This window comes from Setaria italica, chromosome II, assembly GCF_000263155.2.
Source record: "Setaria italica strain Yugu1 chromosome II, Setaria_italica_v2.0, whole genome shotgun sequence".
Lineage (NCBI taxonomy): Eukaryota > Viridiplantae > Streptophyta > Magnoliopsida > Poales > Poaceae > Setaria > Setaria italica.
Window position 1 is genome coordinate 6,911,286 of NC_028451.1, and position 23,837 is coordinate 6,935,122.

The following is a 23,837-nucleotide window of genomic DNA, read 5'->3' on the forward strand; positions in this document are numbered from 1 at the left end:
GCGAGACTAGAGGTAAACACCGTATGCTACCGAGAAGCCAAGGGCAAAGTACATATATGCCCTCTCTCTGAAGTGTAACGGAAGTGTTAAGTAGCACACAATCACTAGGGTATTAGGCAGAAATATATACTCTATATCTTTTCTTAATTGATAATGATAGAATTAATTTTACAATGTGATAGTTAATCAAGATAGGAATGGAAATAGTTTTACCTTTATACCATATATTATCGTATATTATCGTATAGTAGCGTACTAAACATATGTCATATAAAATCCACATTCTTCTTAAAAGGTAAACCAACATACAAACGCTGCTAATAAGATATCATCCTGTTTTCGTTTTTTATGCTTATGTAGCTAAGAAATTTTTATGTAATAGATTGGATCAACACTAGGTAGGCATCAAAAGGATACCTTCTCTCTAAGTAAGTGCTGAGCAAAATTTCATATGATAGTTCAGAGGAGCACTTATTACATGCAAAAAGTTCTTACCTTTCTTCGAAGCACTATAGATGCATGCTAAATTTCATATGACGATTGTAGGGAATAATCATTAGTGATCAATTTTTTTCTTAACTAATACAAAGACACACCAAATTTTATATGGTGATCCAAGCATTCTGCAAAGGCAACACTCAAGTAAGAAGTTGAATAATCATTGATCTTCTCTCTCTTAGTGTGCTCAAGCAAAAAACAAATACATATATGACCCGGGAGAATAATTGTTTCTTGCATTTTTCTCTCATGTGCTTAGTGAACACATATACTACAAGTGAAAGATAAACTCACAAAAGCATAACCATATACGCTTGGCAATTAATAATTATCTGTCTCTCTTTAAACTTTTTATACAACCCATACATAATTTTTGATCTGTTGACTCAAAATAGAAGCAAACCTTGAACATCGAAAGACTAACACAAAAAAAAAGAATCCAGAACCCTGCCTCGTCCTGTTTCCTTGGTGCATCTAGCAGTTCCCTGCTAGACATGGTGAATTTCTCGGTCGTCGAGCCGGGTGAATCTTTGTGCTCTGTTCCTTTCCTCGCTCCGTTTCGATCCAAGCAGCTGCAGGTGCTCAATAAAAACTACTCTAATCTACACGTACGGCTTGTCTTAAGCTACTGACACCAAGGGCGCCCTCGCACGCCCTTCTGCGGCGACGAAAGGCCCCCTCCCAACTTGTTAAAATTTCTGGCATGATGCTGATGATATCATGCTTTGCCTTCTCTCTTTCTGCGGTTTCTCTTTGATTGGCTGACTGGCATCTACGTCCTCGTAAGCCATGATTCCAGTTTCCCAACGCCTCCTTTCGGCTCGGCTCTCCCTTCTCTGGACCATTTGCGGCGTTGTGTCCAACTGAATCTGTTCTGTCTGTGAGATGAGGAATCATCTTATCTTGTATAAAATGGCATGCATCCACTGACCATCATTGCTTGCAATGATCTTTTGCTGAGACTAGGAGAATGAAGGGGTGGCTAAACATATGATTACCTCTTTTGATTGATCTCAAGGAAAGGAGGAGCAATTTTGTTTGTGCTTTTCTTTTGAGGCAGGTTATCATGAGGGCAGAAATCAAGTGTGTTTGAGGTACAATCATGTGTGTTTGCTTTGATTTGGGACTAAAATAAATGGGATTTTTTTCTCATTTTTTGGATCCTAAAGTAACCAGTTTTCTTGCCTTATTTGTAGCCTATTATTTTTCTTTGGATTTCAGAGTTAGAGATTGACATTGTCACCGGAATATGAATGGAAGGGCAATTTGAGCATTCATGGGATGTACTGTCTGTAGCATACACAGAAATACTATTCTATTTTAAATTTGTTCTATGTGTTGTGGGAAATGACCAAAATTTTGGATGTATCGACACATCTTGTTCTTCTTTTAACAAAAAGTTAGGCAGATTATAAAAGGCAAAAAAGATCAAGTGTAGTCAAACTTCGAGTACAATCATTCAATTTATTTTTTTGTCAGTACCAAGAAAAGTGTAAGAAATCATATTGTACCTGTAAATTTGTCCAGTCCTGTATAAAACTAAAGTTGAAATATATTGCTAGCTAACAATTTTGAGAAAAAACAATAAATTAAGCTGTAGAAAAAAGGATACATGTGCCTTTGATACACGAGAAATATTATTTTATTTTCCTTAACAGAATTTAATTTGAACTTACACATTACATGTTTCGAATGTCTTCTAGCAGCACTTCAGTTTGCTGGTGCGCCGCCCGGGCAAATGTCAGCAACATTTAACAATGCTATGCAGCCATTTTTGCCATAAAAAGTATACATGTATGAGTTCATTGCACTATACAAGTGTGACTTGAGGAGAGGACTCCACCACTCACTATTCAGTTCACATGGCACCAGTGAGCAGTGATGCATGGATCAGGAAGTAGTATCTGAAATAGGAGTCCTTTATCACATAATTTGTCTGATAAAAAAAATTATAACAGCCTACCTTTCTGTCACTGACATTGACATGACACCCCATGTTATTTCTGCAGAACAATTTCCCATCCTTTTTCTTTTTCACACACAAAAATAGCAGCACTATCTATTAAAAAAAAGAAACCTACTTCTTTTGGCTCATAACTGGCATGAATATGATACTCTATCCTCATGCCATGTAGAGCAACAGTTGTTTATATGTGCTTTTTGTACGGCGCCCCATCTGGTGTTGTTGAACCTTGTTGGGGAACTTGATGCTGGGTTGTCATCGTACAGGGAATGCTAATGCATTGCTTAATTGCGTGTGCTGTTCCATTTAAATTTGCATCTCGCTCGATGCTAGATTCCGAAATTTGTGGTCCCTTGAAACTGGGAACCTTTGTCCTCTGAAGACCAGAGAATGTGTATGTAACTAAATTCAGAATATTGTTTTGAGCTACCCTGTGTCGTTGTGTGCAAACACAAGTTTACAGACAAGCATTGTTTTTTTTTTTGCATTGTTCTGAACTGCTGACTCAGCACCTTGGGTGCTCGCTTCAACCTTCCATGGGAGCATGTTTTTTTTTTCATGTTTTTGATTTGCCTCTTTTACTCAAAATTTCTCTTATATGCTCATATTCTTCTTCAGTTTTTCTTCTTGACGGAGAGTCGAAGTTCGACGAAAAGAAGTAGCAAAGAAAGAAACAGAAGAGAGTGAATTGAACCAAAAAATTACTTTACAGAAACGAGATCTCGCTTCATCATAGACCTCATCCAATCTATCACATTATTGACGATCCCTGCAGGGTTAGTTGCAGATTGCACTCCATAATCAGAAGCCTAGCGCAGGACAGCAACCAATTCAGCTAGCTTTCGTCAGGTCGCGCTGCAACTTTTTTCTAGCAGACAGACAGCCTACACTGGACATTCCCCAGGTAAGCGAAAGGTGGACAAAGAGGGTAATTCAGTTATGTGCTTTCATCACTCTCACAGTCTCACTGTATCAGTCACATCATTCACGTCGATAGCAAATGTGATTTTAGGGCTGTTCGCTTTATTCAGCCGGCTTATCAGCCACCAAACAGTATTTTTCTCTCACAACAAATCAGCCGTTTCAGTTTTTCAGCCAGCTTATAAGGTGAAGCGAACAGGCTTTGTGGTCCAATAATCCAAAAAAAGAACATGGTAAAATAAACCATTCTACATTCCTATCTCCCTTTGTATAGAGATGGCATTCCGATTTTGGCATTGTTAGAGAGGCTCGAAGTGATGGACTTTGATAGACCTCTTATTGAATGTTTTTTTTTGCGAAACTGTTGGTTAAACAGGTTCACTGAATCACTGTCCTGAAAGCCCAACATACTCTGTATTTTCAGTCACCTATAACCTACTTTTAACTTCTCAGTTCTCATGGTTCAGCATGTCGAGAAAAAGCGAAAACGCACAACAACAGTGACAGCCCATAATCTAGGGCCCAGTTGGAGTCACTCCAGTACCGTCACATTAGTCCGTACAGCCCATAATCCGGGGCCCATTAAATTTCTAATTCCAATTTCTCTGGCCCAATACAGATTCACTTCGGACTCGAGCCCATCCATCATAGCCCACGAAACTGCACCGCTAAATCCACTCTCACGGCCCAGCCCAACTCCTCATTCCCCAAACCCTAATCCCATCATCTCCACAGCCACGCTGTATATAACCCGCCGCCATCCTCCTCGCTCCTTTCCTCCCAAACCCTCCCGCCGCCGCCGCCGCTGCTCCCAGCTCACCGCACCCAGCGCGCCACCCCGGCGAGAACCAACCCCCCTCCAACCCAACCATGGCGGACCGCGGAGGCGAGAGAGGCGGCGAGCGCGGCGGCGACCGTGGCGGCTTCGGCCGCGGCTTCGGTCGCGGCGGGCGCGGCGACCGCGGTGGACGCCGCGGTGGCCGGCGCGGTGGCCGCCAGCAGGAGGAGGAGAAGTGGGTGCCCGTGACCAAGCTCGGGCGCCTCGTGAAGGAGGGCAAGTTCCACAAGATCGAGCAGATCTACCTCCACTCGCTCCCCGTCAAGGAGCACCAGATCGTGGAGACCTTGGTGCCGGGTCTCAAGGACGAGGTGATGAAGATCACGCCCGTGCAGAAGCAGACCCGCGCCGGGCAGCGCACGCGCTTCAAGGCCTTCGTCGTTGTCGGCGACAACGACGGCCATGTCGGGCTCGGCGTCAAGTGCGCCAAGGAAGTGGCCACGGCCATCCGCGGCGCCATCATCCTCGCCAAGCTCTCTGTCGTGCCCGTCAGGAGGGGGTACTGGGGGAACAAGATCGGCCAGCCGCACACCGTGCCCTGCAAGGTCACCGGCAAGTGCGGCTCCGTCACCGTGCGCATGGTGCCCGCGCCCAGGGGATCCGGAATCGTCGCTGCCCGCGTGCCCAAGAAGGTTCTCCAGTTCGCCGGCATTGAGGATGTCTTCACCTCCTCCCGCGGCTCCACCAAGACGCTCGGCAACTTCGTCAAGGTATAGAGATCTTTTCCTAATTCTCATTGGTACTTGATGATTACTGAATTGACCATTATATGTATAGGACGAGGATGCTTTTATTGTCTTTAGTTGTACAAATTTGAATAGATTCAGAATTCTAGCTGTGACGTTGCCTTACTATTAGCTATGCACTAGTCCACAGTTCTAGCTCTGAAACTGTTGTCATAAGTGTGATTCAGGTTCATTTGTGTACTTGGTAGGCGTTGTGTTGCTTCCATTCTAGTGTCATTGTAAATTGCTACCTGGATTCACAATAATTTAGTTTTCAGTAATTGTGTGCCTGTGGCTTGCTGCTTGCACTATTCTCTGTATAACGTACCATAACATCTGTTAGCTAGCCAATGTTATTTTCAAGTCTCTATACTGACTCGAGCTCATTAGGTTGTGATGTTAGTCTCTATTTTACTGTTGTGTTTGCATGATGCTGTTGTGTTACTGCACTTTGCTTTGTCTGATCATCGGTATAAACCCGTTTAGTTTGTTCACCATTTTTGCTTTGACAATAAAATATTTAAAGTTCGAATAGTATTGCAAGTTGCAACATAATGTTGATACTTTAGATTCATTACGAAAAGTAATCACATATGACTACTACTGAAAATTGTATAGACATGAATAGTTAAAGTTTCATCTTTTACACTGTATTGCTAATATTTTTATCGCTGGGTGTATTTTGCTTCAAACATGATTGTTTACTGGAGGTAGCAAGTTTGCTGGTAAAACATTCAGTTACATGACAATTCATTATAACCTGCATGCTAATAGTTGCTTAGCTTGATTTGCTTCAATCTGATTGTAGGCATAAGCTAATGAACTCAGGGTGATAATTGTCACCCTGTGTACTCATTGTTACTGTCCCCTGGGGTCTTTACTCTCTACCATGTACATGGAAACTTTAGGTCTAACAATGTAGACCGATTAACATGGGATAGCCCAACTATGTCATCTGTATTGTCACTTTGGGGTGTGCTAGTAACGCCAGATCAATTTATTTCAGTCTGAGAATGTCTCTTTTGGTTGCAGGCCACCTTTGATTGCCTCATGAAGACCTATGGCTTCCTTACTCCCGAGTTCTGGTCTGAGACTACGTTTGTGAAGACCCCATTCCAGGAGTTCACCGACCTCTTGGCCAAGCCAACAAAGGGACTTGTGATCGAGGCCCCTGTGGAGACAGTAGAGGCTTAAGCCTGTTGGAGGTTCAGAACAAACTTTGCAAGTTTGCATGCAGTAGAAAACTGGTTCCTTATCCGCTTTTGTGTGACTTATATGTATTAATGTCTGGCATATCTCAGTTTTGAATTTGTGAAACCTTAAGGTATGCACTTAATAGTATCCAAATGTTCTGTTCTTTATTTCACCGTTTGAAGAGCACATGCATTTTTGCCAAGCTGGTATTATGCTAGAGTGTGTCCTGCCTCTGTTATCTGTGGACCAAATGCTATGCGCAGATTAGTTAAGAAACTTGATGACAGGGTTTTGACAGGGCCGAGCTTGCTGCGTCTCCTGATCGCCTCTTCACTACTGCATCTCTCCTTTCAACTCGTGTATGATGAGGTTGCCATCATTGAGCCATGGCGATGGCCGGCAACATATACATTGAGCCATCTGAAAAGTCTTGTTTTTCTTGACTGAACCGTAGTATTGTGATTAGGCGTTTTCCCAGGGTGTCATACTGTCATCTGGGTTATCGCCTACCCGGATGGCTCTTGTGTTTTTGCTGTGTGGATGCGTGTCCTTGCTTTACATGATCTGCGGCATAACATGTTAGATCATTAGTTTTATACTAAGTATCTGCCATTTTTGGAACTGTCTGCTTGGGGATTGAGATAAGTAAAATAAAGCTGGACTATTCCTTCGTTCTGAAATAACTTTCATTTACTGAATCATGATAAATATTTCTAAACAGAGTAATTGCAAAACGGTGGTGCTCAATTTAGTGTTTGAGCTGGAGGCGCAAAACCTTGGTCTAGTTTCTCAAACACAGAAAAATAAGAAATTAAGACAGCAAGTTTTAGTTATAGTTTGAGTATTTTCTGTTGGTGAAGTGCAACCGGCTTTTTTTAATTAAATGCTCCAGGCTTCCCACCCATTGTTATGAAATTTGAAGCAAGCATTTCTAGCTCTGACAGGAGTGTTTCCAACGCAGATTAATTCTCTTTAAATTCAAATAACAATTTAAGATGCAATGGGTTTTCTGGAGTAAGCAAGATCACAACCCAGCCACAGTGAAAAATATGGGTATAGCGGTAGCCTATTCTGGTAAAACAAAAAAGTGAAGGGCTTAACTATAATCGTTAAAAAATATTCACCAAAAACCACATTTTCATATTTTGTGAAGAGTAAAATATGTCCTGAACTTGTCGTGGGTGTCATCTAGATTTCTAAACTCTCAAAAATACATTTTCAGGTTCATAAATTTGTCTCAAGATGCCATCCAGCTCCTTCAACTCTCAAAACACATTTCAGGTCCATCAACTTGTCTCAGGGTGTTATTCGAGTCCTTAAACTCTGAAAATGCATTTTAAGATCTCCAATCAAGAGCCAAGCAACACATGCGCGATCACTAGCATAAGGTGGTTGTGAAGGTAACGAGCGAGAAGGAAGCATTGTCATCAGCGATATGTGACAAGTTTTAAGATTTGCAAAGAGTGAAATGCACCATGGGTCCTTAAACTTGTAGCGTTATGTCAAATAGGTCCATCAAATTTGAAAATGTATTTTTGGATCTCTAATCTTACTTACTCATTCACTGCTGGTTCAAATTGCCACGGGGTGGCTTTTTTGCTGATGTGGCGCCGCCAACGTGGCATCCACGTCGTTTAGACGGGCACTGAGGGGAGCGGGTCGGTAGCAATATGCAATTTGGCCCTTGGATTTACGTGGTGTGCGTGTCGATCGACGCCGTCGGGCCGGCCGTCACACCGCCGCTGCGGCCTCCTTTGCCACCGCGCCGGCGTGGTGGTCCTCCACGGAGAAGGACAGCAGGTCGGCGCGGCGGTGCAGGTCGGGGACGCCGAGCGCGCGGAGGAAGTAGAGCGTCGGCCGGAGCCGCGCCGCGACGTGGGACACGAGCAGGCGCGGCCGGCGCCGGAGAACGCGCGGGAGGTCGGCCTCCGGGACGCCCGCCTCCCCCGTCAGGAACCGGAGCGCGGCCACGATGGCCTCCGCGGGCACGGACAGCAGCTCCGGGCACATCCCCGCCGCGCGCCTGAAAAATTCTAAAAAAATTTATTTAAGTTTCTCAGCTTTTGATGCAGTAGTGCATATTTGTTTAAAGATTTCTCAACAATTTTTTTGTAACATAGATTTCAATGGATCAATATCTCATTAAGCACATTAATTTGTATTAGCACTCTGCTTTTCATATCCTATAACTAGGAGTGATGGGAAAGGGGGTGCTCGATCGTCTTTCACCAGGTAGGGATAACTCTCGATTTGGTGGAGAATTGAAACTCACAAGAAGCTTCTAATCAACAAACCCAAACCTTTTTATCACAGCATCACGTCCTCTAGCAATCAGTCTGGTTGACCTTACCAAGAAGGCTAGCTAATCCCTTCCTACAAATCGAAGAACACAATCAATAGCAAGGAAAAACTCAATCTGAACATTGCAAATATAATGAATTAAGCTCGAGAGTTGGGATTTCACAAACCGATGAACAATAAAACTATTCGGTAACTTATTAATATAAGCAAAACCCAAGCATCTAGGACAGCGGCCTATTGAGTTTATACAGCAATGAGGTGGTGGTCAAGGGGGAGGACGACCTAGAGCACTCTTGGGTAGGGATGAAAGTGGTACGGATATTATTCGTCCGTTCGTTTGAAGGGGTGTAGATACTCAAAATGATAGTTCATATCCGAATCCGGATATTCAATATCCGTACCGTATCCGTATCCATATCCGGATATTCAAAGTTGGATTTCTAAGATCCGAATATGATGATAATCAATATTCGACACATCGTGGCACTATTCGTACCCGAATTCGATCCGAGAAAAAATAATAACTATCCGATTCATTTTCATCCCTACTTGGGGCGTGCTCCAAACTGGTGGAGGCATACAGTAACTTGGAGGCCCGAGGCACGATAAAAGGTGATGCAACACCCTGCAGAAATGACAGCAACGTATTTAGAAGATTTGAAGACATTCCTGACATTATATTAAGGTCAAACCAGATCCATATGAAAGTTTATCAAATGAGCTTTCCATCAAGTACTCGTGAGCCTCAGTCGGACTTCAGATGATTGAGTTATGGCCTTGGTAATACAGCGCTGTCGGCTGACTCCATAGTGAGTTTATGGGACATCATCCATTCCACGTACACTGTACAAGTCACTTAAAAACATCTTTCCATAGTGTATATCATCCTCAAGTCGTCTCCTAAGCATAAATATACGACCAACATTATGTAGCAATATGTTCTCAGATACTTAATCATGCAAATATTGGAACGAGGTCACCTTATATTCAACTTGAATGGTCATATCCAAGGATGTCATGCCATCATCAAGAGATGTTCTGTCACAGGAGCTAGCGGCAGATTAGGATACAAATTGAAGTAACCAAACAAGAAATAAGATATCAAAATTAAATAAGCCATCCCTTTAATTGGTATCTCATATCTTATATACATATTTCTTTCAAAAGATAAAAGATATGCTTATTTCAGTATCTCAGCCTTTAATAAGCTAGTGATAATTGGTTCAAAGATTTCTTAAATTTTTATTCATAGCTAGTGCCCAGATCTTCGCATGCTATAAATAGAAGTGTATGGTGCACATTGTGAACAAAACAGCATTGTTCATCACCAGCTACATTCTCCCATAAAAGATATACTTGGTCATAGAAGCACCAACACTACTGTAGTACAAGATGACTACAAAATCAATCATCCAACTTTTGGTGTTTGCTTTAGTTTTCACCTTATCTATAATGCCTCGTGGTTGGGGTGAGCAGGATTGCTATCGTGAGAAAGCAAAATTTATAGAGATATGTGATCTGAGCATTAGGCGTGGCAGTGCCTACATGGAACCCCACTATGCCTGCTGCCTGATTGTGCGAACATACGACATGGTGTGTGTATGTCGTACCATGACAGATGAGGACGAGAAAACCGTAGATGTACAGCATGCTTATTTTGTTTCACGAGATTGCCACAAGCCGGTGCCTGCAGGAAACAAATGCGGTAGTAAGTGCCTAATATCTTTTAGTTTCTTAATAAATTGTTTTGGTACTTTCATTATTTTTATTTGCCAATAAGCAAGAAAGGTAGGAATTAATTATGCGCATCATCAACTAGGTATTGAAATATACCATGACATTTGTTTTTTTTTTTAGGTTGGACTATTCCTGAACCACCTTCGCCACCACCAAGCATGCATTAAGGGAAGCCGATAAAGGAATGATAATGAAAGAATAAACGTCTCCTTAGCTTGATTTTGTGATTTATATCATGACGTTGTGGAGATGGATACAATATGTGCTTTTAGTTGAAATATTTGAAGCAATCCCTTTTCTTTTCATTATTATCTCTCAAAGCTCGTGTTCAACTTCATCCCAAAGGGTTGACGCTGGAGGTGTTTGACACACCCAATAATAACGAGATATGCCAACAATCTTCAAGATTAAAGATCCAGATGTGATCCTACCTCAGCTAGCTTATAGGATAGGATAAAAGGATCCAAATAGATCGCAATCGTATCAATCTACGGGATGAACCTACCTGCCGTATCCAAATAGACCGCAATCGTATCAATCTACGGGATGATCCAAATAGACCGCATCGTATCCAAATAGACTATCTGGACGCACAATACTCTATTTCTATCTTCAGCAAGTTCTTGCATCTTTTCCTTCCACCTCACCGGTCACCCTGCCGCCGCCCCTGGCCACGACCACCGCCACTACAGCTCCTACTTGGCTACTTTCCATGGGCCCGTTGAGGCTGCCGCAGTAGATTCCCAGTGTACACGTACACCAACTCCAACCTTTATACCAGCCACCCACGGCTGCCACCTCCGTGCACGTTCCAGTCCTAGTATCATACATCCACAGCCCTGCAGCTGCCGCCCTACTGCTGCCGGAGCACACCCAGAGAGCAACCCTCCCGTCGTCCAGCACCCGCAAGGGCTCTTCATGCATCCGCGAAGATCCCATGGCGCTGCTGGATGGACGATGTGAGAACTAGATCTGCATCGCATTGCACCACCGGGCCTTCTCGCCGGAGCCCATCAGCAACCACAGGTCCATGGTCGAGACGGTGGATGAGACCGCAGCCAGGCGGCCGTTCACCTCGGCCAAGCTTCTTGACGTGTGACCGCCGACGCTCGGTACGGATACCGGGCCTTGCAGGAGGGATGGCCGCCATTGCTCCGACTTGAGGTCGAATGCCGCGATCTTCCAGCCGCCGTCGGCGTTGTCTGCAAGATGGTAGACGACGACGCCCTTGGCGACTACAGTTCCGATGTGAAATGTCTCGATGTTGACAGGAGGCGTCGGCGCGGTTCTCCACGTGCCACGTTGCCTACCACCGTCGCCATTATCGACGGCCAGTACGTTGCACGACGGCGGCGTGGAACGGCTGAGGCTGAGAACCTTGCATTCGCCATCGCCTCCCGTGGATGACACGGCCCTCCCGAACACATACGAGCTGCAGTAAGAACCGTCACCGGGCAGGAGGGAGGCGGCGCCGGTGGCCGGGTCGAGCACGCGCAGGGGACGGCCGCCATCTTGTACGCCGACGAGGCGGCGGACCAGCACCAGGTCGAGGTGCGGGCGCATCTGGCGCAGGAGCGCCGACGGCCCGGCGTTCAGCCGCTTCACGACGCGGCCGGACGTGTCCAGGGGCTTGATCTCGGCTACCTCGCCGTGGGAGCCGCCGGCGACGCACACGGCGAAGAGCGGGTCGTCGCGGTGGCGTGCGGCGTGGGCGGCGACGAAGGGCGTGTCGGAGAGGAGGGAGCGTCACGACTGGCAGACGGCGCGGAAGCGGCAGACGACAGGCCCGGCCGGGACGCGGAGCAGGATCTCGTAGAGCGCGTCGTCGGGCAGGCCCGCCGCCGTCGCCTCGCTGGGTTTGGGGACGATGAGACGCCATCGCTGCTGACTGAGATCTATCGCGAGGCGCGCGTTTTTCGGCGGCTAGGGCTAATTCTTAAAAGCTTTCTTCTTTTATATACGATGGCTTCTGCATAATTTTTGAGGGATAAAAAAAAGGTACGGGAGGAGAATTATGGTTGTTCAACCTAACTCATGTGGGTGTAGCAAGGAAACGATGGAAGTCGGTCTCATGCAACATGTATTAGGGCTACTGAAGATTTGATTTGATGGGCATTCAGAATCATGGGATAATTAGGCATGAGTTAGGTTGATTGCAGTCATATGCCACAATGCAATTTTTGGAATTATATTGTGGCATACAATTACATTCTCACCAAGTTGATTGTAGTCATATGCCAATCTCACTGTTTCTCTAATCAAAATGGAACCAGCAAAAGGTTTTGGTTCGAAAATTCACACGATTGGTATAAAAAATTATGTTCAATGGCTCATGGCCACGTACCGACTGACGGTTGTTTGCAATCAGGTGTTACCGTGTTGTTGCAAATTGTTGACCAAATATTAAAAAAATGTATAAATGAAAAAATGTTAATCTAATAAACATAATTACTTATAGGAGATTTGAATAAAAAATGAAAGAAAAATTGCTTGTCCATTATGAGGTTATGTGGTATATATATATATATAAGTACATTATCTTCCATCGGAGCTGGGTTGTGGATTAGGATAAAAGTTGAATTACCCAATTATGAAATAATATATCAAATTAAATATGCCATCACTTTGGTATATGATATATATCTTAAAAATTACAAACATTTTCTTATTGATAAACATTTGACACATTTGTTTTTATTTGTAACTTAGATTTCAGTGGAATAATATCTTATTTAAGATCCTTGCACAATAATTTTTACTAGTGCTCACCGTTTTTTTAGGGAAACGGCAGGGAGGCCCCTACACTATTTTTGTATATATATGAAAAGAATGTATGTAATTAAAAGTGTCCCACTGCAGAAGCTAGATGGCAATTATTATAAAAGATGAAGTACCCAAATATGAAATAAATAAGGTATTAAATAATCATCACTATGGTATCAGACATCTCATATACATATTGCTTTGAAAATTTTCAAACATATTTGCCTTTATAAGCAACTTAGCTTTTAATGCAGTAGTGCCAATTGGTTCAAAGATTTCTCAACATTTTTTTTGTAATATAGATTTCAACGGAATAATCTGATAGAAGATTCCAGCACATTAATTTGTACTTGTACTTCAAATGCTACAAGTGTCCCGCCACAGGAGCTAGGTGGCATATTAGGATAAAAGTTGAAGTACCCAAATATGAAGTAAGATATGAAAATTAAATAAGCCACCACTTTGGTATGTGATATCTTATATACAATTAGTTTTAAAAAACTTAAATGTTTTGTTATTGAAGTATCTCAGCTTTTTAATGCAGTAGTGTTGATTATTTATTGTTAACATGAATGCTAATCCAACCAACACTGTATTTCTTCTGGTCCTAGGAAAGTTTTGTAATTTTCTTAGACCCACGTAGGTGTGATAAGAAATTCAAAAGCATTACTTGACCTCCCAAATTTAATGACCAAATATCACCTCAATTGTGCATCAAATTTTATTTACCTCAATTATTCTTATTAACCTCTTTGTTGTAACTTTTGCTACAATAGATTAGTAAAACTTTTTACCACCGTAGAGAATCTTTTTTTACAGAAAATAGTACAGAGGCGTATGCTTATTCACCGTGATGAAACTCGATGAAAGTATGGACACACAGTTTACAACGAAACCTCAATGTTTCCAACAGCCTTGGAACAATGTTGTTGTTATCGATCTTTAGTTCTGTTTCCATTTTTTTTTTGAGCGCTAGCCCAACTTCGGCAGTCATGCCACCATAACCGCTGCCAGTGACATCCGCCTCCTATATCCACCAACCACCGGATCTCTCCCACCACTGCGGTGAGCAATACCTTTGTTGCCTCACCATGTCACCTCCATCGATGGCTGGTAGCCTCGCCAAGAACTCCATATAAACAGATAGTGCAGGTAACCCTAAACTCAAGCTCTAACAGTGTTGGAGCACCATCTTTTTTACTTCAATTTTCTAATTTTGGAGGGCTTTTTCATAAAGGCTAGATCAAGCAATAGACTTCTCAATTTAATTGATAGCTAGCTCAAATCGCCTTATACCGAGGTCAGTTGCAGGTGTACGTGTGCATTGGCCATAATCTATAAGGAGATGCCTTCTTTCCTTTATTTTCTTATCTTCTTATCATTTCCTTATTTTTCACAATGGTGGTCCAGCGGTTATCGGCTAGCTTCTGATAAGGACTTCCGTTACAAGTAAACCCAAGTCTCTAGTTTTCATATTGGTTTTTACCTATCCCTTATAATATTTATATTTACTATAAAACAAGTGCAACCGCTAATTTTGTTCATCTCATCTTTAGTGTAAATCAGAATGGAAAATTTGATTCAGGTCACCAAAAAAATAAATAAGAAATAAGGAAAGTACATTTTGTAATTATTTTTTTTTCACTACCTTGTTCTCGGTGTCACATAAATAAACAATTTTCTAGGTACAAAGTTGGAAATGTTCACATGCTTTTGTGATGGATGTAGTAGCATTTAAATTAAATTTATATCCTATTTAGATGTTTAGAATTTCAGATAGGGCCCTGAATTTCCTAGTAATTGCATACCCTGCCACTCCACCTCCCATGTCTATATAAACCTGCTCCCGAGAGCCTTTCCTCCCACGCATTCTGCGCTTTGCTTCCTGCAAACAAGCAAAGTGAGTGCCTGCTTCAGGTTCCCCTCGTGCACCATCCCATCTGCTACAGCCCGCAGACCTAGAGGTTAGCGATAACTAGTAGCCAGCCATGTGCGGTGGCGCCGTTCTCCCTGATGATGTGCCACCGTCGCAGCGCCAGCGGCTCACGGCGGGCCAGATCTTGCCGCATAGCAAGAAGCTGAGGAGCCCTAGGGTAGGGAGTGAGAAGAGGGCCCGCGAGGAGGAGGACTTCCAGGCTACCTTTGTGGAGTCTGGGGAGTCAGAGGTCGTGTCCAAGGATAAGGCCAGACCCCTCACCGCCCCCACGGGCGTGGTCGTCGCTAGAGGTAGATGATTCTTGTCACTGTCGATTTTTCTTAGCTTTGTCTTGTTGGGCTAGTAGGGCGAAACACGGGCGATCTCTTAACTGCTCCATCGGTAGATAAGTGTGTTTTTTCGGTCTTTGGTTTGGATTCATCGGTCTTTGGCAGTTTGGATGTCGATTTGCATCCTTGGTGGGGCTATTGCTTGAATCGGGGTGAAACTAAATTTGCACAGCTTGCAATAGCTCCCTCCGGTTGCTTCAAGAAGCCGAAGAAGTTGTACTAGTACTTTTTTCCTTTTTTTTTGGTAGAAATTGAGTTTCAGCATCCAATTTTGGTAAATGCAGTGGAACCTTCTTTCATGTCCATGCTAATGATCCTTATCTTGGTAGGAAAAAAATTATTCGCATTTAGGAAAAAAGTTACCTTTTCTGTTTAGATTTGTCCCGTTAACTGGGGAAAAGAGACAATCTTGTAATACAGATTAGCTCTAGGGAAGCTTTGATATCTCTGAATGAAGATAGGAACACAGAGGGATTTCACTCGTCATTTATAAACACAATATGAAATTTTAGGGTAGTCTAATATGGTATAGTAACATACTTTCAACTTTTCGTGGATTATCTGATGCCTTATTTTTATCTCGTTCCTTTCTTTGGATGGATTAAACACATTTGCAGCTGGTATTGATGTTCCTGATGCGACGAAGAGACAACCAATTCAGGGGTATCCGCCGTCGCCCTCGGGGTAAATGGGCTGCCGAAATCAGAGATCCTCACAAAGGTGTTCGTGTCTGGCTCGGTACTTACAACTCTCCTGAAGATGCTGCCAGAGCTTATGATTCTGAGGCACGCAGGGTTCGTGGCAAGAAGGCCAAGGTCAACTTCCCAGATGAGACTCCAGTGGCTTCTGACAAGCGCCTTGCTGAGCCTACCTCTGTGAAAGTAGCAAAGACGGGTACTCAAGAGAAGCTGACTATCAACAACATGACCAACTCAAATGTATATCAGCACCCTGTTGTCGATCACACCGTACCTGAGCCATCCGTGCAGACTCAAAACATCAGTCTGGAGAATTCTGTTGCCTCCGTTCAGGAACCTTTGGTGAACCTGTCCTCTTACCAAGGTAGAAGCTTCAACAGTTGCTCAGAGTTCAGGCTGGAGAATGACACCAGGACCACTGACATACCATCAGTTCTTGCACCTGTTCCCACCTTGACTGAGGTTGATGAGTCTGCATTCCTCCAGGGCACCGCTGATGCTGTGGTGCCTCCTGTGACAGGGGATGCTAGTGTTGATCTCTTTGAGTGGCAGCCTTATCTGGAGAATTTCCTGATTGACAGTTCAGATGAGTCATTCAACCACTCTTTGGTCTGTGAGTGTGATGGATCCCAATGCCCAGATGTGGGAAGCAACATGAACCTTTGGAACTTTGACGACATGCCCGTGCCTGATGATTTCTTCTGAGGTAGCATCTGCAGTTATTCAGATCATCCCTTTCTGATACTTGCAATTTTTCATTAATTTGATTCTTTGTTTTCTGCTGTGTTTCAGGTATAATATTCCAGAGATAATGAAGCGCCCATGCATGTCAGATTACTTGCGACTGTAGGGGCTCGGTAGCAAAGTTACTATATGCCAGATGTTCTGTTATTTTCTTAAGTAGGCATTGGCACTGGACATGTACCTTATTATGTAAGGTGACAACAATTATGTGCCTGGAACAACCTATCTTTTATTTCCCAGTCTTTACTTTAAATGACTCTAAATTTGTAATATATGATGCTTGATTTGCAATCAGTCCGGTCTAACCATCCGATCTTGGGTAGATAAGAATTACATAGGTAGGTAGTGAATCAGCGGTTGGATGGAGAAAAACCAATGGCTGAAACTGATAAGTCATGTTGTCACATGTACATATAGTTTTGCATTTTCCTCCATGTATCAAGAACGCTGAACCGAACAAAGAACGGTAATCATGATTACCACCAAGCTAAAATAAGTACTATATCAGCACCATCCCATGAGGACGTTGAACCTGCCGCAGTAGATTCCCAGTGTACACACCAACTCCAACTTTCGGGCAGTTCTCCATTGCCGCCACACGTGTGCACGTCTCCGTCCTCGGATCATACATCCAGAGCGCTCCGGTCCTAGCGAAATAGGAGCACGCCCAGAAGGCGACCCTCCCGTCGTCCAGCACCCACAAGGGCTCTTCATACGCGTAGACCTCACGCCGCCGCGGGACGGACGACGTGAGAACTCTGCATCGCTCGGACCATAGGGCCTGCTCGCCGGAGCCCACAAGCAACCACAGGTCCATGGTCGAGACGGTGGAGGAAACTGCAGCAAGGCGGCCGTTCACCTCGGCCAAGCTTCTTTGTGTTCGGTCGCCGATGCTCGGTACAGCTACCGGGCCTCGGAGGAGAGACGGCCGCCATTGCTCCGCCTCTAGGTCGAATGCTGCCATGGTCCAGCCGCCATCAGCATTGTCTACAAGAAGGTAGACGACGCCCTTGGCGACTACAGTTCCAGTGTGCAATGTCTCGATGTCGTCGACAGGAGGTGCCGGCGCGGTTCTCCACGCGCCATGGCGCCCATGGTAGCCATCGACGGTCAGTATCTTGCACGAGCAGAGGCTGAGCACTTTGTATTCGCCATCACCTCCAGTGGATGTTGCGGCCCTCCCGAACACGTACGACCTGTCGCAAACACCGTCGTCATTGGGCAGGAGGGAGACGGTGCCGGTGGCCGGGTCAAGCACGCGCAGGGGAGGGACATCTTGTACGCCGAAGGGCTGGAGGCGGCGGATGAACACCAAGTCGAGGTGCGGGCGCATCTGGCGGAGGAGCGCAGACGGCCCCGCGGCCACCCTCTTCGCGACGCGGCCGGACGTGTCCAGGAGCTTGATCTCGGCTGTCTCGCCGTGGGAGCCGCCGGCGACGGCGATGGCGAAGAGAGGGTCGCCGCGGTGGCGCGCCGCGTGGGCGGCGACGAAGGGCGGGTCGGAGAGGAGGGAGCGCCACGACTGGCAGACGGCGCGGAAGCCGCAGAGAGGACCGGCGGGGACGCGCAGCAGGATCTCGTAGAGCGCGTCCGGGGGCAGGACGCCGTCGTCGCCTCGCGTGGTTGGACGCTGCGACAGCATCGCTGATTGAGATCTATCACGACACGAGGCGCATGGGTTGAACTTGAGATTGGTTTTTGCGGCGGCTTGGGACAATTTCTTCTTAGAGCTTCCTTCTTTTATACAATGGCTTTTCACTTTTGCAGGGGCGGATCTGGGCTGCCCGGGGCGAGGTCCAAGAGCAGTGGAAAACTTCTTCATAAAAATAGTATAAAAAGGCTTTTTGGCCCATTAGCCCACCCCGAAGAGAAGTTAGCCCAGGCGCCTAGGTGGCCCAGCAACTCCTGTTGCCCTAGCACTGCCTTCGGCCGGCCCCTGTGCGCGTGCGCAGTGCGCCCTCCCCCGACTCCAGTCCTGCCCGACTTGCCACCAGGCAGCGCCCGCCCAGCTTGCCGTCGGCCGCGCCCCGCGCACCCGCGGCCCCGGCGCCCCCGCCGGCCATCCGTGCGCCGCCACCCGCGCCGCCACCCACGGCCCCGGCACCCCGCGCCCCCGCCGGCCGCCACCCGCGGCCTTGCACGGCCGTGCCCCCGCCGGCCGCCCGCGCGCCGCCTGGCGTCGCCACCCGCGGCCCCGCGTGCCCGCACCCCCCGCCGGGAGGCCCCCCCCGGCCGGCCGTCCCGTTGGCCCTAACTGCCCCATCCTCCGCGGGTCGCGCCCCCCCCCCCCGGAGCCCCTGCCGGCGGCGCGCTGCGCGCCCACGCCCGGCACCCCCAGGCCACGCCGGCGGCCGCTGGCCGGCCACTGCCTGTTCACCTGTTGAAATTGCTCCCTCCGGTATGCAATTTTTTTTGGAAATTGCTCCATGACAACTAGTCTATTTATGCTATTTCTATATTCTATGTATTGTTTGAGTCTATTGGTTCAACACTGGAATCTAGATAATTATATAATTATTTGTGCTCTTTGAAAAATATGTTATATCTAGTAGTGCATGGTTAGTAAGATTTTAAGCTTTATATTAGTTAGCCCGGGGCGGAGCCCATTTCTGGATCCGCCACTGCACTTTTGCATAGTTGAGGGATAATGAAGGTGTTTCCGGATTGCATTGCAATTAGGGCTTTGGTAAGCATCTTCTGATACTTGCAAGTCTTCATTCATTTGATCTTTTTTTCCCACTATGTTTGAGGAATAAATATCCCAGAGATAATGAAGCAGATGCACCCACGTGGCCATGTCAGGCGACAGGCCACTGTAGGCGCTCTCAGTAGCAAAGTTACTACTCCCTCCATTTGAAAATTAGATTGTTTTGTCTTTTTTAAATACATAGATTTTGCAATGCAGCTAAATATAAGATTATGTCTAAATACATATCAAAATCTATGTACGTAAAAAAGTCAAAACGACCTACATTTTGAAACGGATGGTGTATATGTTAGATGTTCAGTTATTTTCTTAAGTAGTCATTGGCACTGGACATGTAAAGTGACAACTGTTATGTGTCTGGAACAACCTATCCTTTTCTTTTTGGGTCTTTACTTTAAATGGCTCTAAACATTGTAAGTTCGTAGCCAATATGATACTTGGTTTGCTGCTAGTCTAGTCCATACATAATTCAACGCAGTGCGAAAGTCTTTTGCAGTAGTCTTCCGTTGTTGTAGGGAATAAGAACCATTTATCTATAATCTGTAGTGTATTGTCTATTATCAAAGGTAAGTCCTTACTCCTTACACGAACCATTTGTGCAGCCTCAAAACACGGGATGAATTCTGCTACTTGCGTTAAGAAACATTTAATTAATATATAAACAAATACGGCACCAGCAAACCACTACCACACCATTGCATGGCACTTGTAGCCAAAAAAACATAAAGTAGCAAGAAACTAATTAGGGAGGGGGGGATGGTTCTATAGCATCGAAACAACACCTCCTTCCTTCCTCCTCCCCTTTGTTCTTTTATTTTTTAGCAACAATTTTCTTCCCATACAAGTTGAATTTCCAAATTTGGAGGGCTCTTCCATGAAGGCTAGATCAACCAAAAGCTATCTCAATTTAGTTTTTCCCCTTATTTCAAAGATACCTCAAGTCACCATAACTAGAAGATGTACATGTTCCCGACGACAGGCATTAGCAACAATCGAAGGATATGCCCCCTTCCTTTTTCTATGTCCTTCTTATTTTTTCCCTTTCCTCTTCCGCTCCTCGTCAGAGCTCTACAACACCACTTTTCCCGCCAAAAACCCACCTCCCATTGCCCCTACCTTTAATTAACCACTCCTTTTGCTCGCTCGCTGCTAGCATCACCGACGACTGTCGGTCTTCCAACACCCGCAGGTGGTACCCTGGCCATGCTTTGTCCTGTTGATCTGGCCTTGCGCCTGGCATATACGTAGTCTTGCAGCCCCCACTGGTTGGAACCCTACCACCACAACCAAAATCTCCAAAACCCTAATGCCTTCTTTTCCACCTTCTTTTCCACACGCATGGTCTATATGATATTTTTATTTATACATATAGTTTAAAAAAGTCGCAAATTCTCTATCATATGGGAATTGATGAAAATACTTGATGAAAAGGCATTGCAATCAATATCCAACTAAGAATTGAAAATTCTTCACAAGAAATAAATTCATTATATCTAGCCACGTTGTGCCATATATGTTCCATCCTAGCCGAGGCATGCCCCTGGAGGAGTCTAGGATTTCCGGGCACATAGGTCCCAAACCTACCAGAGTTGCAAGTTGGGCTAAGTTCGGAATGTATAAGGCTATAGTAGGCTTATTTTTTACTATTCACTACCCAATTTAGTTGTTCATCCCAATGTCAAACAATTTCTTTCACAGGCGAATATAGGACGATTGGTTTCCAGATCAATTCTCATATGTCATTGGCCGTGGGCATGTGGAGTGCATGACTATGGCATTTGTTGGCATGCTGCGCTTTCTCCACTTGCACCATCTGGTTGCGTTGAAGCTTCCCATGTCTTGTGTGGCCTCTAGCGTTTGTTGGCGTATGCCCTTTTCTGCTCTTGCGCCTCGTGGTTGCTTTGTAGCTTCCCGAGTCTTGCGTTACTTCTAGCGTTTACTGGCGTGTTACCCTTTCCACTCTCTCACCTCATCGTTGCCTTGAAGCCTCTCAGGTCTTGCGTTATTTCTAGTATTTGTTGGCGTGTTGTCCTTTCCGCACTTTTCGCCTCGTGGTTGCCTCAAAGCTTCCTCCATCTTGCGTGACACCAAGACACGTCACTCAACATGTGCCCAGGTACCTGTCTATTAGCGAGATGGACAATAGAGGTCCAGCGACCATCAGCTAGCGCCTAGTGACAGCGATCAGAATTAGATCACTCTGTCCGTCCATTGTCAAGTAAACCTCAAATCACTATTTTCCCAATTTTTTATTACCTATTCCATTGAATAATTATATTGATGATTATACAAGTCCATCCGTTAGTTTTGTTCTTGTCATCTTTTGTGTATGTGTGCACCAATTGATCTAGTATTCAATTGTTCCAACTTGCAAGCATTGTCTTATACAAATAAGGTTCGGAAATTTAATTCATGACGAACCATAAAAATGAAGAAATTAATTATTGTAATTATTTTGTTTCACTACCTTAGTTCCTTTTTTTGAATGGTCACTAGCTCTATTCTAAGTGTTACATGAAATAAACATTTATCTAGGTACATAGTTGGATACCTTAACTTGTTTTTGGATGGATCTAGTAGCATTTAAATTTACATCCAACTTAGATGTTAGATTTTTTCACATAGGTCCCAACAATTTTTAGGAATTACATTGCCTCCACCACTCCATCTCCTTAGCTCTATATAAACCCGCCCCGAGAGCCTTTCCTCCCACTCGCTCTGCATCCCACCTCCAGCAAACAAGGCAAAGCGCTACCAGCTTCAGATTCCCCTCGTGCACCATCCTATCTGGTGCAGCCCGTGGCCCCACAGGGTAGCAAGTTACAGCTGCCAGCCATGTGTGGCGGTGCTGTGGTCCCCAATGTTGTCCAGCCATCGCGGCGCCCGCAGGTCACAACAGGCAACCTCTTGCGGGATAGCAAGAAGTCGAGGGGCACAGGAGTAGGAAATCGGAAGAGGGCCCGCGAGGAGGAGGACATCACTGCCTTCATGGAGTCCGAGAAATCGGTGGTCGTGTCCAAGGATGAGGCCAAGCACTTCACTGCCCCAAGTGGCATGGTCGCCAGAGGTACATGACTTTAATCGGCGTAAATTTTCATTTGCCTTGGTGGGCTAGTAGCTTAGGGCAAAACATGGGCGATCCCTTAGCTACTCGATTGGTAAATTATTGTGATTTTTGGGTCTCTGGTTTGGGGATTTGTACGATTGCATGACCTTGTTTGGTGTTCCAGATGTAGATTTGCATCCTTAGGTGGGGCTTTTGCTTGAACGGGAGAGGGGGAGAAACTAAAGTCACATAGCTTGCAATTTAGTTTTTCCATTGCTCTCCTGTTGTACTAGTACTTTTTGTCCCATTTATTTAGTAGAAATTTAATTTCAGCATCCAATTTGGGTTAATGTTGTGATACCTTCTTTCATGAATGGTCAAAGCTATATAAATCCTTAGCTTGGTATGAAATCATTTATTCCCTTTTTGATTTGGCTCCTTTATGTATTGTGTTTAGATTTATCTGTTAACTGGCAGAAAAGAAACAATCTTGTACTACAGACTAGCTATAGGGAAGCTTTGATATTTCTGAATGAAGATAGGTACGTAGAGGGATTTCACTCTGAAGGTCTTTTATAAACAAAAAACTGAATTTTGATGGTAGTCTGTGCTATGGTATAGAAACATACTTCCAACTTTTCATGGAGTATCTGATGCCTTATGTTGATCTCCTTCATTTCTTCAGATGGATTAAACACAACTGCAGCTCGTACTGATGTCCCTGATGTGATGAAGAGAAAGAACCAATTCAGGGGTATCCGCCGTCGCCCTTGGGGTAAATGGGCTGCTGAATTCAGAGATCCTTATAAAGGTGCTCGTGTGTGGCTCGGTACTTACAACTCTCCTGAAGAAGCTGCCAGAGCTTATGATGCTGAGGCACGCAGGGTTCATGGCAAGAAGGCGAAGCTCAACTTCCCATATGAGGTTCCAGTGGCTTCTGAGAAGCGCCTTGCTGAGCCTACGTCTGTGAAAGTAGCCAAGGCGGGCACTCAAAAGAAGCTGATTGTCAACAACATGACCAACTCAACTGTATATCACCTCCCTGTTGTCGACCACTCCATACCTGAGCCATTCATGCAGACTCAAAACATCAGTCTGGAGAATTCTGCTGCCTCAGTTCAGGAACCTTTGGTGAATTCTGCTGCCTTCGTTCAGGAACCTTTGGTGAATTCCTTCAGTAGCTCAAACTTCAGCCTGGAGAATGACACCAGGAATGAGGTTGATGAGTCTGCATTCCTCCAGGGCACCGCTGATGCTATGGTGCCTCCTCTGACAGGTGATGCTAGTGTTGATCTCTTTGAGTGGGAGCCATATATGAATTTCGTGATGGGCAGTTCAGATGAGTCAAACAACACCTTGTTGGGCTGTGATGAATCCCAAGATATTGGTAGCAACATGAACCTTTGGAACTTTGATGACATGCCCATGCCTAGTGAT

General features: G+C 45.0%; 2 protein-coding genes, 1 long non-coding RNA gene and 1 pseudogene across 3 annotated transcripts in view; all 4 read left to right on the top strand.

The window, feature by feature from the left end:
- The first annotated feature begins 4,153 nt into the window (after positions 1–4,153).
- On the top strand, positions 4,154–6,341 carry LOC101757621 (40S ribosomal protein S2-3). The gene is made up of 2 exons (XM_004955738.4): positions 4,154–4,930; positions 5,978–6,341. Exons 1-2 carry the CDS (start codon positions 4,253–4,255, stop codon positions 6,137–6,139), a joined length of 840 nt encoding a protein of 279 aa, XP_004955795.1. The 5' UTR covers positions 4,154–4,252; the 3' UTR covers positions 6,140–6,341.
- A 3,417-nt stretch (positions 6,342–9,758) lies between these two features.
- LOC105913874 lies at positions 9,759–10,482 on the top strand. Its single transcript, XR_001163371.1, has 2 exons — positions 9,759–10,148; positions 10,298–10,482. It is a non-coding gene; the product is annotated as an uncharacterized LOC105913874 (long non-coding RNA).
- Positions 10,483–14,928: 4,446 nt separating this feature from the next.
- On the top strand, positions 14,929–16,608 carry LOC101758306 (annotated as a pseudogene).
- Positions 16,609–22,084: 5,476 nt separating this feature from the next.
- The window catches only part of LOC111256361 (ethylene-responsive transcription factor 1-like), a 3,993-nt gene continuing 2,240 nt past the window's right edge, over positions 22,085–23,837 (top strand). The window contains exons 1-2 of the mRNA XM_022824249.1: positions 22,085–22,421; positions 23,086–23,832. Of these exons, the coding sequence (XP_022679984.1) occupies positions 22,190–22,421; positions 23,086–23,832 (979 nt within the window). The 5' untranslated portion in view covers positions 22,085–22,189. The remainder of the gene's footprint in view (positions 22,422–23,085; positions 23,833–23,837) is intronic.